Source organism: Mercenaria mercenaria, chromosome 17, assembly GCF_021730395.1.
Source record: "Mercenaria mercenaria strain notata chromosome 17, MADL_Memer_1, whole genome shotgun sequence".
NCBI lineage: Eukaryota > Metazoa > Mollusca > Bivalvia > Venerida > Veneridae > Mercenaria > Mercenaria mercenaria.
In genome coordinates, this window is record NC_069377.1 from 49,415,228 (window position 1) to 49,435,805 (window position 20,578).

Here is a 20,578-nt window from a genome sequence, read left to right on the forward strand (position 1 = left end):
AAGTTAATAGGGAAGTTAGTCATGAGCAGCAGATGACCCCTATTGATTTTGAGATCAGTAGGTCAAAGATCAAGGTCACAGTGACCCAGAACAGTTAAACCGCTTCCGGATTATAACTCAAGAATGCTTGGGCCTAGGATCATGAAAGTTGATAGGGAGGTTAGTCATGAGCAGCAGATGACCCCTATTGATTTTGAGGTCAAAGGTCATAGGTCACAGTGACCCAAAACAGTTAAACCATTTCTTGACGATAACTTGAGAACGCTTATGCTTAGGATCACAAAACTTGATAGGGAAGTTGATCATGATCAGCAGATGACCCCTATTGATTTTGAGTTTAGTAGGTCAAAGGTCAAGATCACAGTGACCCGGAACAGTTAAATGATTTCCAGAGGAGAACTCAAGAACGCTTGGGCCTACGATCATGAAAGTTGATAGGGAGGTTGGTCATGACCAGCAAATGGTCCCTATTGATTTTGAGACCAGAGGTCAAGGTCACATTGTCCCAGGACTGTTAAACCGTTTTCAGACAATAACTTGAGAATATTTGAGCCTACGATTGTGAAAGTTGATAGGGAGGTTAATCATGACCAGCAGATGACCCCTATTGATTTTGAAGTCAAAGGTCAAAGTCACTGAATGCATCAAGGCGGGCATTTCATGTTCTACGAGCTCTTGTTACTTAGAATTTCAGGTTAAAGTTTTGATGCACTTGCACTCTATCTCAGTTATTCCTAAGTGGATTCCCACATCATATGACACAAGGCCCATAACCCTTGTACCAATATTTAATGAATTATCCCCATTTTACATAGAATTTCAGGTTAAAGTTTCGATGCACTTCCACTATATCTCAGTTATTACTAAATGGATTTGATTTAAACTTAAAATAGTTGTTCAACATCATCACTCACATCATGTGACTCAAGTGCCATAACTCTTGCACCAATATTTCATGAATTATCCCCCCTTTTTACTTAGAATTTCAGGTTAAAGTTTTGATACACTTTCACTCTATCTCAGTTATTGCTAAATGGCATTGATTCAGACTTAAAATATTGTTCCACTTATCACTCACATCATATGACACAAGATGCATAACTCTGGCACCAATTTTTCATGAATTATGCCCCCTTTTACTTAGAATTTAAGGTTAATTTTGATGCATTTTCACGAAAAGGATTTGATTCAAACTTTAAGTAATTTCTCCATATCATCACCCACATCATATGACTCAAGGTGCATAACTATTGCATCAATATTTCAATATTAATTATGCCCCCTTTTTGCTTAGATTTATACTTATATAGTGTTTTGATACACTTTATCTTTACATCTCTTATTACTTAATATTTTTGACACAGACTCAAGCTATTGTGCAATATCTTCATCCACCATTGGAGTCATTAAACACTCCAGTGACAGCTCCAGTTTCTTCAGATGTGCCCAGCTTCACTATCCAGTATCGAAATAGTCGAGCACACTGTCTCCTGTGACAGCTCTTGTGTTAACATGTTCTGACTTAGCAGTTACTGAAAACATCATATAAGTTCTACAGAGTATTTGTATCCATACAGCGTCTGTATTATTTCTAGATATTGTGTTTTAAAATGTTAGGTGCTTCACTTTTGTTTCATGTTGGAATGTATAAAGCAAACAAATAGCAGACTGTATTGAACGAAAGTGGAACTCTTGTTAAACATATAACTTGATTGAACTCGATGATTCCAAAGGACTGGAAGAAAACCCAGTAAAGGGAGACATACGTTTCATTTGTGGAACTAATCTTCTGGTCTTTGTATAGAAAAATATTACAGAAAAAATTTGAAATTTCAGTATTATATTTTGTGTGTTGAAATGTTACCTAGTATTGTAACAATTTTTTATATTTTCTTCATTTGTAAAAGTTGAACTACAGAATTTGGTTAGTTTGGCTTTTAAATTTGAAAGATTTGCTCTTACAAAATTGTGTTAACATTAAAGTTCACAAGATAATTTTATCCATAGACTTATTTGTTTTTTTAGCTCACCTGTCACATAGTAACAAGGTGAGCTTTTGTGATCACCCTTCGTCCGTCGTCAGTCCATGCGGCCGTCCGTCCGTCCGTCAACAATTTCTTGTCTGCACGATATTGGTTTCATTTATGATTTTATTTTAACCAAACTTGCACACAACTTGTATCACCATAAGATCTCGGTTCCTTTCTTGAACTGGCCAGATCCCATTATCGGTTCCAGAGTTATACCCCTAAAAGGGCCAAAATTAGCTATTTTGACCTTGTCTACACAATAGCAGCTTTATTTATGATTTGATTTTTACCAAACTTGCACACAACTTGTATCACCATAAGATCTTGGTTTCTTTCTTGAACTGGCCAGATTCCATTATGGGTTCCAGAGTTATGGCCCCTGAAAGGCCCAAAATGAGCTATTTTGACCTTGTCTGCACAATAGCAGCTTCATTTATGATTTGATTTTTACCAAACTTGCACACAACTTGTATCACCATAAGATCTTGCTTCCTGTCTGGAACTGGCCAGATTTCATTATGGGTTCCAGGGATATGGCCCCTGAAGGGGTCAGAATTAGCTATTTTGACCTTGTCTGCACAATAGCAGCTTCATTTATGATTTGATTTTAACCAAACTTGCACAAAACTTGTGTCACCATAAGATCTTGGTTCCTTTCTTGAACCGGTCAGATCCCATAATGGGTTCCAGAGATATGGCCCTTGATAGGGCCGGAATTAGCTATTTTGACCTTGTCTGCACAATAGCAGCTACATTTATGATTTGAATTTAATCAAACTTGCACAAAACTTGTGTCACCATAAGATCTTGGTTCCTTTCTTGAACCGACCAGATCCCATAATGGGTTCCAGAGTTATGGCCCCTGAAAGGGCCAAAATCGGCTATTTTGACTTTGTCTGCACAATAGCAGCTTCGTTTATGATTTGATTTTAACCAAACTTGCACACAACTTGTATCACCATAAGATCTCGATTCCTTTTTATACACCCGCAGAGACGTATTATGTTATCGCCTCGGTGTCCATCTGTCTGTCTGTGTGTTGGTTAGCAATTTACCTTCTGCTCTGTAACTCTTGAACCCCTTGACACAAATGTTCACCTCATTGAAACGACGTGCAGAGCGCATGTTTCGGTTGGCTCACTTCAATGTCAAGGTCACACGTCATATTACTTTGTTTTATGTGAATATTGCTCTGCATTTGCGTTGCATTGCAGTGCTCTTGTTTTTATTTGGCAGATCCTTCTTTTGTTCGCTTACAATTATTTTTTTTTTAATTACTTCCCTTTTATATTACTATAAATAGCTTATTTAGTAACTTTTTTATTATTGGCCGTAGGGAAAAACAGAGACTGCTTTTCTGTGGTACAACATGAATGGTACCGCCAATACTTAGGTGTATTTTGACATATCTATACCTTGAAAGAATTTTTATACGCCCGTTTGAAAAACGGGACGTATTATGGGAACGCCCCTGGCGGGCGGGCGGGTGGGCGGCGTCCACAGACTTTGTCCGGAGCATATCTTCTACATGCATGAAGGGATTTTGATGAAACTTGGCACAGTTGTTCACCATCATGAGACGGAGTGTCGTGCGCAAGAACCAGGTCCCTAGGTCTAAGGTCAAGGTCACACTTAGATGTCAAAGGTCAAATTCAAGAATGTCTTTGTCCGGAGCATATCTTCTTCATGCATAGAGGGATTTTGATGAAAGTTGGCACAATTGTTCATCATCATGAGAAGGAGTGTCATGCGCAAGAACCAGGTCCCTAGGTCTAAGGTCAAGGTCACACTTAGAGGTCAAAGGATACAAGAATGAAAACCTTGTCCGGAGCATTTCTTCTTCATGCATAGAGGGATTTTGATATAACTTGGGACAAATGTTCACCACCACGAGACGTAGTGTCATGCGCAAGAACCAGGTCCCTAGGTCTAAGGTCAAGGTCACACTTAGAGGCCAAAGGTCAGATACAAGAATGACTTTGTCCGAAGCATTTCTTCATGCATGGAGGGATTTTGATGTAACTTGACACAATTATACACCATCATGAGACGAAGTGTCATGCTCAGTTCCCTTCTTTAGAATTACTTCCCTTTGTTGTTACTATAAATAGCTTATATTGTAACTTTTTCATTACTAGTCGTAGGGAAAAATCAAGACCACTTTTCTGTAGTACAACATGCATGCTACATCCAATTTTGTGGTGTATTTTGACCAGTCTCTACCTGGTAAAGATTTTTGTGAGGACTTACAATTTTTTTTTTGATTTTTTTTTTTTTTTTTTTTTTTTTTTTTTAAGATTAACTTCCCTTAGTTGTTACTATAAATAACTTATATTGTAACTTTTTTATAATTGACCGTAGGGAAAAACCAAGACCACTTTTCTGTGGTACAACATAGATGTTACTTTCCAATTTTAGGTGTATTTTAAGGTATCTCTACCTGGTAAGGAGTTTTTTTGTGGACTTAGAAAAACAAAACACTTACAGTTATTACTATACAACCACAAAATTAAAATTCCATTTGCAAATACAGGTGCTAGAGTAAAGAAATTTGCTGTGACGGGCGTATATTGTGACATTCTTGCACTCTTGTTTCTTTTTGTTTTTGGTTAAAGCAATTGTACTCAGGTGAGCGATATAGGGCCATCATGGCTCTCTTGTTTTTTTTTCAATTCGTTTTGAAAACGCTACTCCAGTTTCTTTGACCAGCATTTGTAAAATTCATACATTAGTAGGGTAGTGCATTTCCCTATCTATGTATTTAAGAAATAATTTATAGCAAAAGAGTGTTTTAACACTTATTTGTGCACAATGGGCAGTTATACGTTGGGCGTAATAATTTTCCAAGGGCGCAGCCCAAGTGAAATTATTTGTACAACGTTTTACCGCCAAAGTGAATAAGTAGTGTTAAAACACGGTTTTGGTATAAATTATTTCGATTCTAATATGCCCTTATTAATCTAAAACAGTAGATAAAATATAATAGCCCTCTTTCTTGGTTGCAACAAAAACATTGGCGTCACCGCACGTTAATGTGACGTCATTCTAGCGTAAGAGTGTTTTAACAGAGAAAAGCATATTAGAATTAAATTTCAATATCTTTCATCTGATAAATACGTTTTTGTTAGTCTATAAAGAAGAATATTACTGACACTCTATTTACCACAGTGGTAATCTGAAGGGAATATTGATGAAAAAAAATAAATTTGCAAAGGTATATCTATTTTAGGTTTATTTTTAACTGATTTCTTTTTATTAGGTATTAACAGCTTATAATTTCCAGAAATAGACATCTCAGTATTTCTTGACATGACAGTTTTCCTAAAATTTGGAAATGCATATAAATCTATAGGAAAAATAATGTTAAGTGAACTTTAATTTGGCTTGTAATTGTAGTGCTGACTTAATACTAATTTATGTGTTTACACTGTCCATACTTATAGTGTTTTCTTTGTAGAAAATACCTTAGAGATGCAGAGAAGAAATATTATGCCCTGACATCACACCGTTACACTCTGGATGCTGTAGAACAGCAGATTGAGGACATGAAGGCAATCACTGATACTGAAGTTAGACAGAAATTCCTCATGGTCGTTTACAAAATACATGAGCATGGTGTACACAAGCTGAACAAGCATGTAGAGAGGACCAACAGGCTGCTGGCTGAAGCATACAGAGTTACACTTAGGAAGTTGGAGGTATAATCTGGCTGAGGTTGCATTTTGCTGATATTTTCAAAGTTAACAAAATAAGAGAGAGTGAAACAATGTTTTATTTTTAAGATTAGATGTTTGTCTACAACTGAAACATTTTTTCTGTTTAGCTAGACATTAAGTCAATTTGTTTTATGGTCACCGATTAAATAAACCTGAAAATAGTGTGTCGCATTTGAACACTGTTTCAGTGACCTTGAAACAGTTGTTGCATGGATACTCCTCACACTGTTTCAATAGACCTTAAACAATATGTTGTATGGAAACTGTTTCACTGACCTTAAAACAGCTTGTAGTATGGAAACTGTCTCACTAGACCTAAAAAAATGCAGTATGGAAACTGTTTCCGTAGACCTTGAAACAATCTGTTGTATGAAAATTGTTTCTTAAGACCTTACAAGAATCTGTTGTATGGAAACTGTTTCATTAGACATTAAAGCAATCTGTTGTATTGACCTTAAAACATTCTGTTGTATGGAAACTGTTTTTCTTGACCTTAAAACAATCAGTTTTAGGGACACTGTTTCACTAGACCTTAAAACAGTTTGTTGTATGGACACTGTTTCTCAGACCTTAAACAATTTGTTGTATGGACACTGTTTCTCAGACCTTAAACAATTTGTTGTATGGATACTGTTTCTCAGACCTTAAAACAGTTTGTCGTACAGAAACTGATCCACTAGACCTTAAAACACTTAACTGTCAGCTGTATGGACACTGTTTCTCAGACCTAGAACAGTTTGTTGTATGGACCCTGTTTCACTAGACCTTAAAACAATATATTGTATGGACACTGTTTCTCAGTTTGCAAAACAATCAAATGTATGGACACTGTTTCACTAGACCTTAAAATAATCTGTTGTATCGACACTGTTTCACAAGACATTAAAACAATTTATTGCCAATGGACACTGTTTCACTACACCTAAAAACAGTCTGTTGTATTGACCCTGTTTCACTAAACCTTAACACAGTCTGTTGTATTGACCCTGTTTCACTAAACCTTAAAACAGTCTGTTGCAAGTGGACACTGTTTCACTAGACTTTAAAAAATCTTGTATGGACACTGTTTCATTAGACATTAAAACAATTTGTTGTATGGACATTGTTTCTGTAGACAATTAAGTAGTTGTCAGCCTTATTTGCATACAGAATTCACAACTCCTTGCTACTTACAGTATCGCATATACAATGTAATGCCTGTCTGTTTAAATTTGTTGTACTGTATAATCACTCAATCTTTAGTACTAAATTTATGTCTCCCCCAGACATATTGTTTTTGCCCTGTCCGTCTGTCACACTTCATTTCCAATCAATAATTGGAGAACTGTTTGACCTAGAACCTTCAAACTTAATAGGGTGGCAGGGCTTATGGAGTAGACGACCACTATTATTTTGGGGTCACTCCATCAAAGGTCAAGGTAACAGGGGCCTGAACATGGAAAACCATTTCCGATCAATAACTTAAGAACCACTTGACCTAGAATGTTGAAACTTCGTAGGATGATTGTTCATGCAGAGTAAATGACCCCTATTGATTTTGGGGTCACTGCATCAAAGGTCAAGGTCACAGGGGCCTGAACATGGAAAACCATTTCCAATCAATAACTTGAGAACCACTTGACTCAGAATGTTGAAACTTCATAAGATGATTGGTCATGCAGAGTAGATGACCCTTATTGATTTTGGGGTCATTCTAATAAAGGTCAAGGTCACAGGGGCCTAAACAGGGAAAACCATTTCCGATCAATAACTTGAGAACCACTTGACCCAGAATGTTGAAACTTCATAGGCTGATTGGACATGCAGATTAAATGACCCCTATTGATTTTGGGGTCGCTCTATTAAAGGTCAAGGTTACAGGGGCCTGAACATGGAAAACCATTTCCGGTCAATACCTTGAGAACCACTTGACCCAGATTGTTGAAACTTCATAGGATGATTGGACATGCAGAGTAGATGACCCCTATTGATTTTGAGGTCACTCTATTAAAGGTCAAGGTCGCAGTGAACAGAACATGGAAATCCATTTCCGGTCAGTAACTTGAGAACCACTTAACCTAGAATGTTGAAACTTAATAGGGTGACAGGACTTACAGAGTAGATGACCCCTATTGTTTTTGGGGTCACTCTATTGAAGGTCAAGGTCGCAGTGGACAGAACATTGAAATCCATTTCCAGTCAATAACTTTGATAACCATTTGACCTAGAACCTTCAAATTTCATAGGTTGATAGGACTTACAGAGTAGATGACTCCTATTGTTTTTGGGGTCACTCTATCAAAGGTCAAGGTCACAGGGGGCTGAAAAATCTTTTCAATCAATAACTTGGGAATCACTTGACCAAGAATGTTGAAACTTAATAGGATGATTAGACATGCAGAGTAGATGACCCCTACTGATTTTGGGGTTTTTTTATCAAAGGTTAAGGTCACAGGGGCCTGAAAATGGAAAACCATTTCCAATTCATAACTTGAGAACCACTAGGCCCAGAATGTTGAAACCTAGTGGGGTAATTGGACATGCCAAGTAAATGATCCCTATTGCAGCCAACCATCAGTGTCTCTTTGACTTTTGCTCCTGTCCCCTATTGACTTCTTGCCCATACGACTATGCATTGGGGGAGACATGCGCTTTTCTACAAAAGCATCTTCTAATCAACCTTAGAAGTTGCATGATGTTTTAATAAAGATTATTTGTAATTTTAGACATTACCGCAGAAAATGTTTCTGGACCAGGCAGTCAGATATTGTAAGCAGCTGCAGTCTCAGAAGCACAAAGGTGAAAAGGTATTGGCAAAATAAACACTGCTTACAAATAGATCATTATGATGATTCATAAGCATATTGTCTGTTCTGTTGCAGTTTAGTAAATTTTAATGATGATACAGTTTATAAGAAGGTCTTTTGGAAGCTTGTTCCACATTTCTAGATCATATCCTATACTCATGAGAGGTAATGGATAGTGCAGTTATTTCCCCTATTAACGGCTTAAGCAGAATTCCTTCGGTAGTATAGAATGCAATCATGCAAAAATAGTAGTAGACTCAGTTTAAGTCTGTTCGTGAAAGATAATGGGTAGTGCAACACCCATCACGCCCCCTAGCACTGGCTTAAGTTGAATCCTATTACAATGATATTGAATAGACTCCATGATCCCAAAAGGACCAGAAAATATGACAACACTGAATCCAAGTACCGGGAGGCTTTTAATGGCTACCAAATGGCACTTGAAGATTGCTATGAGATAGTTAATAAAATCTTTAAGAAGATCCTTAGGAAGCATAGAATGAAACCAAGCAACACCCCTCACGCCCCTAAGCGCCGACTTAAGCAGAATTCCTTTAGAAGCTTACAATGCAACCAAGCAAAATTATAGCAGAATCGGTTTGATTGAGTCTTTTCTTAAGAGGTAATGATGCAACACCCCTCACTCACCAAGCACTGGCTTAAGCAGAATTCATTTGGATGCTAAGAATGCATCTAAGCAAAATTATAGTAGACTCTTTGAGTCTTTTCGTGAGAGGTAATGGATAGTACAACACCCCTTTCGCCCCCTAGCACCAACTTAAGCTTAAGTTTGAAGTTATGGGTTTGATCCCAATGAAATTAAATCATTGTATTATAGACAATGCTAGTAGTCGTTCACCTCATATTCATTGTTAATATTGTTATCAAATATAAGATCACAAGTGGTAAGCTGACAGCCATATTTATGCCCCCCCAGTCCGTCGGTAGGTTGGTAGGTCTGTCCATCTGTAGCATCATTTGATTACCTTATCCGGACAATGTGTAGAGCACTTGGCCCCTGTCACTAAATTCAAGTTCACACTTAAGAAGCTAAAGATCAACCAGCTTTGATTCTAAACCACTACCATGAATTTCATGAAGTAAGCATCAGTTTTCAACTTCATCCAGAAGACATGCAGAGAGCACAACCCAGGTCATTAGGTGCAAGGTCAAGGTCAGACAAAGGTCAAAGATTAAATAGCTTTAATTTGTGTCCATTAGAAGGATTTTCATACCTCTTCAAGACAACATGCAGAGTGCACAACCCTGGTCACTATGTCCAGTTTTTTTCCTTTTATAGAATTTTTTTAAATTCACATATATGATAGGAAAATTTGTGCTGAAAACAATGAACAAATAAAAACAATAGGTCACCAGGCTGGTTTTTGTGAAAAATTGTTTTGAACACACCCACTGTTGCTGAAACTGCCAGCGATTTTTCAACATTTTCATAATTTTCTGCTTTTTTATAAATACCAACCAAAATATACATCCAGGCAGCACAATACGGTTTTTTCTTTTTACAGATTTTATGATATACTTATTTGATATCATAGTCATATTTGTAATACTCTATCCTTACAATAATGGGTACAAATGAAAAAAAAATATTGTTTCATATTTACTTTTGTGAATTTTTTTCAATTAAAAATACCCATAGTGAAGAATATTTTTTTAAATTTTAAAAAAACTCTTTCATAGAATTTTTTCTTTTTCTTCTTGTGTATAGATAATTGTATTGTGAACATAGAAATGGCTAAAAATGTATGGGTCACCAGGCTAAATTTTATGTTAAGACTGCTAGAATACAACACCTGTTCGGACGGAAATGGCGCGAACCTGGCCAAATTGATTACATGTATGTCTGCTAAAAGTTAAAAAAAGATTTTAAAAATTCTTAATTCTTTCTATAATTGAATACTAAATAATCTGAAAGGTGATATTGTCTTATCAGTACTAAGTCAATTATCTTACATTATATGAACAACACTGTCTTTGTACTAAAATGCGATGTGAAAACACAACCACAAAAATAGCAAGATACCTGTCAGGCATGATACTTGTCAATACAACATAAACCAGTATCAACATTTGATTACTGATATAACTTATCAAAAATGTTATTTCATTCAAAATTCCTCATATTTAAGATTGTCTGTAACATGTTTCAACAAATGTTGACTTCAGTTCAGTTTACCATAGAAAGTGTCGGCTGCGCAGAAAGATGCGCATAAAAAACTATAGGAATTCCCTTTAAGTGATAGCTCTGTCTTGATTTTCATTATTTACTGTTATATACAAAGCTTTGCCATATTGAAAGAAAGATAAATTGTCTTCATTTATTTCAGTCTCAGGATACAAAATCTCAAGCCAGTGTTTCTACTTTAGTGCCAGCAAGTATACGTCCCAACTCGACACCTGAAGATGTACCTACAAAATCCATAAAACCTCCAAATTTAATCAGTCTTGCAAACATCATGGAAAGTCAGGGAGCCAGTTACAGCATGCAGAAAGCTACTGAAAGTAACTTAGATAAAGCTTCAACTGACATTGTTAGTAAAGACAACAGTCAGTCAGAGGCAGAGGTTTCAGCCAAAGATAAACAGCCAGTTGATAAGGTAGAGGAAGCAGATGTTATCATACTGTCAGACAGTTCTGTAGACTCCCCAGTAAAATCATCTATTGATATGAAAAAGACTGATGATGTTGATAAATCTAAAACTGCCTCACCGTCTCTGAATACAAGTGCTCCAACTGTGAAAATTAAAATGGGTTTGCTTCAGGCTGTTAAAAAGTTGAAACCAAACCCTAAAGAAGGAACTCTCAACAGTGGAGACAATGAAACATCACAAGATGAAGGTCTGTCCTCAGCATTATCTGAAGATGAAAGTGAGGCACCTTTGCCGTCTGCTTCAGATGATCAAGAGGCAAAGGCTAATTCTACAACTTCCTCTTCATCATCATCATCATCATCTAGTGAGAGTGGAAGTAGTAGTGATGAAAGTAGTGATGATGATGATGGTGAAGCTGATGATGGTGATAATGAAAGTGATGATAGCAAAGATGAAGAATCTGATAGTAATGATAGTGAAAGTGATGATGATGACAATGATGGTAAGCTAGACAATAAAAATGATACCAAAGAGGTTGCAAAGAAACCTCAAGCTGTGAAAAGAAGAATGAAAGTAGTTCCAACAACTGAAGATGAAGAGGAGAGTAGTGATAATGATAATGAAATTGATCTAATTAGCAGTAATGATGAAGCTGATCAAGATGATGACAGAGATAAAGATTACAACGCTAGTGAAGATGATATTGACAATGATGTTATAATGATCTCAGATGAAGAGTATGCACCAAAAGGGAAGGCCATTATTCCTTCCCCGCCACACAAGAACATTCTAATGGGAACTGAAGTTCTGGTAAAAGAAGTTCCAGACTTTGATCCATCACTTATTTCTTCTCTGATGTCCGCAGATATCGGACCAGTACCAGTTGGATCTCCCATTGTGAATAAAGCAAGTACTGCTCATGGACACAGTTCAATGGATATTGATAAAACCTAGGTGTGCTGGATATGGATATTGGTATTGTGATGATACAACAAGTGCTACACATGGACACTAAAACCTGGGATATTGTTAAAAACTGTGTATTTTTTCATGTTGTCATATACAACAGGTGCTATGCATGAACACAATAACATGGAAATTGTTACAACATATGTGTACATATTCATATTGTCAATACAATGAAAGTTACACAGGAACACAATTCCGTGGATATTGTTTAAACATATGTATAAATTTTCATGTTGTTAATTTAATACAATGAATGCTACACATGGAAACAATTCCATGAATATTGTTACAACATATGTGTTCATATTCATGTTGTTAATACAATGAATGCTTCACATGGACACAGTTCCATGGATATTGTTATATGTGTACATATTCATGTCGTCAATACAATTGCTACTCTATGTCTTAAAATTTGTGAAGTTTGAGCCAAACGTGTATGATTTAGAGATAAATAAACACCTTGTCTGTTGTTTGATCTATATGTGCATAATTTGTATTGTCTTTAGACTGAAGAAATAATAAATATGTGATCCATCTTCAGATCCTCTTTTGCATTTCTTTAATCAGATCTGTAAATGTTAGGCACAAGATTACAATTACATCTTGTAAGTAATAAGCTTAGCGCCCAGGCAAGGCAAATGTGTCCAAGAATTATGCCTACATTTTCCATTATTTCTCCCAAAAATGAATAGAAGTGATCTTGTATTTCCTGTCATAAAGTGTTCTGACTCCTCTAAAACTCCTTCTTGAATTACAGTCAAATAATGCTGGAAGCTTCAGTACTAAAGTTAGTTTCACATGTTGTTCATTTTCCAGTGCAATAAATGTTCTTTGAAGATGTCACTGCCCTTCAAAGATCATTTTTGGATTAAGGTTGTCAAGGCTACTTCTCCTTTACTACTGATGAGTTTTGAATGACATTATGAATAATGTCTACTGTTGTGTTGATCCACCTTTATTTTCGAGTGATAATACAAGCTTTTAAAATCTTTACAACCTATCCAAAAACAATTTTGATGGAATACTGATTCAGGTCTAGTTTTACTTATCTTCTCTGTTCAGCGGCCCATTAACCCCTATCTGTATAGGAAATCCGGGCTATTATCAAAGGCAATCAATTGTTTATATATACGTAAACAAAGTGATCAAGATATGAACATTGTTTATGTTAGTTGATAATTAGTTGTTAACTGTTGTCAAATCATAGGTGCAGATAATTGTTGTGAAATACAGAACTTGAATATTAGTGTCTACTTGTGTTTGTTCCTTTCCAATAGGCAACACTGATTGTTATCCACCCCCCCACGCACTAACTGAATGCATAGGGATATAGTTTTGCCATTGTTTTCCATCTGTCTGTCCATCTGAAGCCATATCTAAGACATTATTGGAATATTTATATGAAGCTTGGTAGAATTGTTGACCATTACATGGAAATGCCACCCTGCAAGTTTCAGTCAGATTGCTTGAGTAAAATAATATTTATGGCCCGCTCGCCCGCCCTTTGTGTTTGTATATATATTATTTTATATACAGTGTTTTAAATCCATTAAAAAGTCATATCTCAGATATAGTTTGAAGAATTTAAAACGTTTACGTACATCACGTCCCCTGAGTCAGTGTTCCCGGTACATGCCACTGTGCATGGCTGTTTGTTTGCGAGGTATGTGCATGTTTCACTGCACATTTCATACCTGCAGACGAGGTCCTTCAATAGTTCTGGCGCAGCTGTTGCCTGATGCATCATTTTTGTATAAAGATTCAGAAAATATAGAAAAAGGTATTTTTATACACATAGCAGTGGCTGAATAGTCGGGAAAGTTATCTTTTGGAAACACTAAATAAGTGGAAAAACATAAAGAAAAACACTTTGTCAATTCTATTAAAAGATACCTACAATAACAATTACTTTTCTTCAGTTGTGTCATTAGTTTAACGAGTATAGATATCATAAACATTCAAAACTTGCAGACCATATACATCGAAGAGGAGTAACTGCGCATTTTATAATAGACGCATGTAATAACTAGTAGTAGATTTGTCTATTCTCAAACACTTAAAACTGTCCATAACTTAAAATGAACGTACTGTTAGAACTTTGAGAACGGTACACTGTCATTTTTTTTAATGATTTGATTGTTTTTGTAAAATATGATGGTCATTTTATGCTGCATTTACAGCCAATGTCGCTAATGAGGCTCAAATGATAATTGGTAAAAAACGAAAACTAAATGTTCCAGAGATCTTGAATTGAATTGATGTTAACACATTTTAACATGTGATTAGTCATCTCTGAAATTTTCACCAACCTCAAATTTGTAAAAGAAAAGAGGCACCACTCATCAGTAATTACTGTGAAATATACATACGTTACCAAATACTTATCGCAGTCAAACAACTATTTGATACATAACGTCTTGTCAAAATTCAGTTAACTCATTAATTAACCAAATTCAGGCAGAATTTGCATGAATATCCAACGTAATATCTATGAAAATGAGCGGCGATTTTCAAACAAACTATTTATTATCTGTGACTTTTATCACAAGATAGTTGCAAAACATATGTGAATAAATAAAAATAACACTGTGCTGGCATTGTATGTTTAATGATTGTAGCACATTGTTTCATCTTTCAATGAAAACTGATATGCATGTATTCACTATAACGACCACATAGCATTAATGATTGAAACAAGAGCTCGTAGAACACGAAATGATCTCCCGCCCCCCGCCCCCACCTTGAAGCATTCAGTAACTGCACAAGGAACAAATAATTTGGTCACTCAGCACTGGACGTTTGATGTACTGACCTCAGTTCAATAATTATGGGTCATTTACCAGTCATAAGTGACCTCCGTATCAAATGTGATCTTAGACCAAAGCTTTATCTAGTTATTTGGCAAAAAAGTTCTACTGTTCTGGTTTAATGTGACCTTGACCTTTGACCTACTGAACTCAATATCAGTAGGGGTCATCTGATGGTCATGATCAACCTCCCTATTAAGTTTCGTGATCCTAGGCCCAAGTGTTCTCGAGTTATCGTCAGGAAACGGTTTAACTGTTCCGGGTCACTGTGACCTTTGACCTACTGATCTAAAAATCTAAAGGGGTCATCTGCTGGTCATTATAAACCTCCTTATTAAGTTTTGTGATCCTAGGCTCAAGTTATCGTCCGGAAACCATTTAACTGTTGCGGGTCACTGTGACCTCTCAAAATCAATAGGGATATCTGCTGGTCATGAACAACCTCTTTATCAACTTTCATGATCCTAGACCCAAGCGTTCTCAAGTTATCATCCGGAAACCGTAGACCTGTTCTGGGTCAAGTGACCTTGACCTTTGACCTAATGACCTAAAATCAACAGGGGTCATCGGCTGGTCATGATCAACCTCCCTATTAAGTTTCGTGATCCTAGACCCAATCATTTTCAATTGATAAATATAAACTGTTTAACTGTTTCGGGTCACTGTGACCTTGACCTTTGACCTATTAAACTAAAAATCAATAGGGGTCATCTGCTGGTTATGACCAAACTCCGTATCAACTTTCATGATCCTAGGCCTAAGCGTTGTTGAGTTATCATCCGAAAACCGATTTGTCTACATAGATACCGATATCTGCAAAACAATATACCTCTCCTTGGAGAGTGGGGGTGAGGCATAAATATATCCACATGATAAGGTATGCATTCAGTGGACATATTGTAATATAACAACACTTGTATCATCAGCAAATAAATAGGTAAAGTAAATTTTGTATATTTGACGTTTGCAGTATAAATTGTACACAGTAAATAATATGTACGACATTTTTTACTTTAACCTGTGATTACAATAAAACCTTGAGAAGTTGCAAACCATTTACATACTTGGTTCGATTGATATAAAAGTTAACTGTAATATTTTTCCTGTTATTTTATAATATTTAAGTTGGATCTTAAGAAAGTATGTTTAGTTATGTACTTAACATAAAAAGCCCACTTACGTTAAATAACGTAGAGTTGAAAATTGTAACATGCTCTAATTTAGTAACGTATATTACAAATCTTGGCAAAATCTTGGTAGGCATTTATCATTTCGAATTTTTCATTATGTAACATATACAGTCAATTTTTTCCTTGAGTATGTTATGATATTAAAAACCATAAAATGTTTTATGTAGACAGCTGCAGAAACATTACATTCACCTTAGTTCTAGATATGGGCATAGTATGAATGACAATTCACAAATACATGTATCCTGTAAATAATTTCTGTAACAAGGGCACCGTAATGCGGAGCAATTTACGCCCGAATGTATGACCTTTGATCTCTAAGTGAACCTTGACCTTGAAGCGAGCCATCCGAAACATGTGCTCTGCACATCATCTCGATGTGGTGAACATTTGTGCCAAGTTTCTTTAAAATCCTTCAAGCAGTTCAAGAGTTACAGAGCGGACACGAAACAAAGTCATCGTCGTCTCGAACATTTGTGTCAAGTTTCTTCAAATCCTTCAAGGGGTTCAAGAGTTACACAGCGGACAAGAAATTGCTAACGGACAGATAGACAAACAGACACCGGCGTCATAACATAATACGCCCCCAGTAGGCGTATAAAATGCAATCTGTTTGCAATTATGAAACAAATCATATTTGTTTTACTTCTTTATGAATTTCAAGGCTTATTAACTTTCGGCATTTATTTTATAAAAATTGTATGATTTGACAGTGATTAATTATAAAACCAGTGTATATAAAATCAAAATATACCTCTGCAATGCTGTAAAAATAATATTTGAACTACAAAAGCAAGTAACGTAAGTATTGATATAAACGTTACCGAAGAATCGTGCTGAAATAAATAAAGATTACCACTTTCTATGTATATTAAGATATCTCAAATATTTTCACAAAGTATGCAGGAAAAAAGGAATATACATTAGAATAATATACATTAGAATCAATGAGGAAATGCAGAGTATATTGGTAACATTTGAAATAAAATTGGTCGCCAGATATGCATAAGCAAACAGTGGTAAACACAAGTAATTCAGTAAACAAGAGGACCATGATGGTCCTGAATCGCTCACCTGTCCGCACATGACCCAGTTTTGAACTGAGTATGACATCTTTTTTTCTATTATTTGACACAGAGACCTAGTTTTTGAGCTCATGTGACCTAGTTTTGAACCTGACCAAGATATCATCAAGACAAAAATTCTGACTAATTTTCATGAAGATCCATTCAAATGTATGGCCTCTAGAGAGGTCACAAGGTTTTTCTATTTTTAGACCTACTGAACAAGGTTTTGACCACAGCTGACCCCGTTTCGAATTTGACCTAGATATCATCAAGATGAACATTCAGACCAACTTTCATACAGATCCCATGAAAAATATGGCCTCTAGAGAGGTCACAAGGTTTTTCTATTATTTGACCTACTGACCTAGTTATTGACGGCATGTGACCCAGTTTTAAACTGACCTAGATATCATCAAGTTGAACATTCTGACCAATTTTCATGAAGATCCATTCACAAGTATGGCTTCTAGAGAGGTCACAAGGTATTTCTATTTTTAGACCTACTGATCTAGTTTTTGACCGCAGTTGACCAAGTTTCAAACATGACCTAGATATCATCAAGATGAACAATCAGATCAACTTTCATACAGATCTCATGAAAAATATGGCCTCTAGAGAGGTCATAAGTTTTTTTTTTATTATTTGACCTACTGACCTAGTTATTAATGACACTTGACCCAGTTTTGAACCTGACCAAGATATCATCAAGACAAAAATTCTGACTAATTTTCATGAAGATCCATTTAAAAGTATGGCCTCTAGAGAGGTCACAAGGTTTTTCTATTTTTAGACCTACTGAACTAGGTTTTGACCACAGTTGACCCCGTTTCGAACTTGACCTAGATATCATCAAGATGAACATTCAGACCAACTTTCATACAGATCCCATGAAAAATATGGCCTCTAGAGAGGTCACAAGGTTTTTCTATTATTTGACCTACTGACCTAGTTATTGACGGCATGTGACCCAGTTTTAAATTTGACCTACATCAAGTTGAACATTCTGACCAATTTTCATGAAGATCCATTCACAAGTATGGCTTCTAGAGAGGTCACAAGTTTTTTCTATTTTTAGACCTACTGACCTAGTTTTTGACCGCAGTTGACCCAGTTTCAAACATGACCTAGATATCATCAAGATGAACATTCAGATCAACTTTCATACAGATCTCATGAAAAATATGGCCTCTAGAGAGGTCATAAGTTTTTTTTTATTATTTGACCTACTGACCTAGCTTTTGTTGGCCCAAGACCCAGTTTCGAATTTGACCTAGATACATCAAGGTGAACATTCTGACCAACTTTCATGAAAATCCATTGAAAAGTATGGCCTCTAGAGAGGTCACAAGGTTTTTCTATTTTTAGACCTACTGACCTAGTTCTGGAACGCACGGGACTCAGTTTCGAACTTGACCCAGATATCATCAAGATGAACATTCAGACTAATTTTCATGCAGATCCCATGAAAAATATGGCCTCTAGAGAGGTCACAAGGTTTTCTTATTATTTGACCTACTGACCTAGTTTTTGAAGCACATGACCCAGTTTCTAACTTGACCTAGATGACATCAAGTTGAACAATCTGACCAATATTCATGAAGATCCATTGAAAAGTATGGCCTCTAGAGAGGTCACAAGGTTTTTCTATTTTTAGACCTACTGACCTAGTTTTGGACCGCACGTGACCCAGTTTCGAACTTGACCTAGTTATCATAAGGACAAAAATTGTGACCAATTTTCATGAAGATCCCTTGAAAAATATGGCCTCTAGAGAGGTCACAAGGTTTTTTTATTATTTGACCTACTGACCTAGTTTTTGATGGCACATGACCCAGTTTCGAATTTGACCTAGATACATCAAGGTGAACATTCGGACCAACTTTCATGAAAATCCATTGAAAAGTATGGCCTCTAGAGAGGTCACAAGGTTTTTCTATTTTTAGACCTAATGACCTAGTTTTGGAATGCACGTGACTCAGTTTCAAATTTGACCTAGATATCATCAAGATGAACATTCAGACTAATTTTCATGCAGATCCCATGAAAATTATGGCCTCTAGAGAGGTCACAAGGTTTTTCTATTATTTGACCTACTGACCTAGTTTTTGAGGCACATGACCCAGTTTCGAACTTGACCTAGATGACATCAAGTTGAACAATCTGACCAACTTTCATGAAGATCCATTGAAAAGTATGGCCTCTAGAGAGGTCACAAGGGTTTTCTATTTTTAGACCTACTGACCTAGTTTTGGACCGCACGTAACCCAGTTTCGAACTTGACCTAGTTATCATCAAGACAAAAATTCTGACCAATTTTCATGAAGATCCATTAACAAATATGGCCTCTAGAGAGGTCACAATGTTTTTTTTATTATTTGACCTACTGACCTAGTTATTGATGACACGTGACCCAGTTTTGAATCTGACCAAGATATCATCAAGACAGAAATTCTGACTAATATTCATGAAGATACATTCAAAAGTATGGTCTCTAGAGAGATCACAATGTTTTTCTATTTTTAAACCTACTGACCTAGTTTTTGACCACAGTTGACCCCGTTTCGAACTTGACCTAGATATCATCAAGATGAACATTCAGACCAACTTTCATACAGATTCCATTCCCATGAAAAATATGGCCTCTAGATAGGTCACAAGGTTTTTCTATTATTTGACCTACTGACCTAGTTATTGATGGCATGCGACCCAGTTTTAAATTTGACCTAGATATCAAGGTGAACATTCTGACCAATTTTCATGAAGATCCATTCACAAGTATGGCTTCTAGAGAGGTCACAAGGTTTTCTATTTTTAGACCTACTGACCTAGTTTTTGACCGCAGTTGACCCAGTTTCGAACTTGACCTAGATATCATCAAGATGAACACTCAGATCAACTTTCATACAGATCCCTTGAAAAATATGGCCTCTAGAGAGGTCACAAGGTTTTTTTATTATTTGACCTACTGACCTAGTTTTTGATGGCACATGACCCAGTTTCGAACTTGACCTAGATACATCAAGGTGAACATTCTGACCAATTTTCATGAAAATCCATGAAAAGTATGGCCTCTAGAGAGGTCACAAGTTTTTTTCTACTTTTAGACCTACTGACCTAGTTTTGGACCGCACTTGACTCAGTTTCAAACTTGACCTAGACATCATCAAGATAAACATTCAGACCAACTTTCATACAGATCCCATGAAAAATATGGCCTCTAGAGAGGTCACAAGTTTTTTTTATTATTTGACCTACTGACCTAGTTTTTAATGGCACATGACCCAGTTTCGAACTTGACCTAGTACCATCAAGATGATATTCTGACCAATTTTCATGAAAATCCATGAAAAGTATGGCCTCTTGAAGGTCACAAGGATTTATGCTACCTTAGACCTACT

At 36.2% G+C, this 20,578-nt stretch overlaps 1 protein-coding gene across 2 annotated transcripts in view; it reads left to right on the plus strand.

Annotated features, from left to right (window-relative positions):
- The window catches only part of LOC123536259 (calcineurin-binding protein cabin-1-like), a 113,904-nt gene extending 101,248 nt beyond the window's left edge, over nucleotides 1-12,656 (plus strand). For both annotated transcript variants that reach the window (XM_053528125.1, XM_053528124.1), the window contains 3 exons: nucleotides 5,488-5,728; nucleotides 8,452-8,532; nucleotides 10,881-12,656. In XM_053528125.1, the coding sequence (XP_053384100.1) occupies nucleotides 5,488-5,728; nucleotides 8,452-8,532; nucleotides 10,881-12,098 (1,540 nt within the window). In that variant the 3' untranslated portion in view covers nucleotides 12,099-12,656. The remainder of the gene's footprint in view (nucleotides 1-5,487; nucleotides 5,729-8,451; nucleotides 8,533-10,880) is intronic.
- Nucleotides 12,657-20,578: the final 7,922 nt, after the last annotated feature.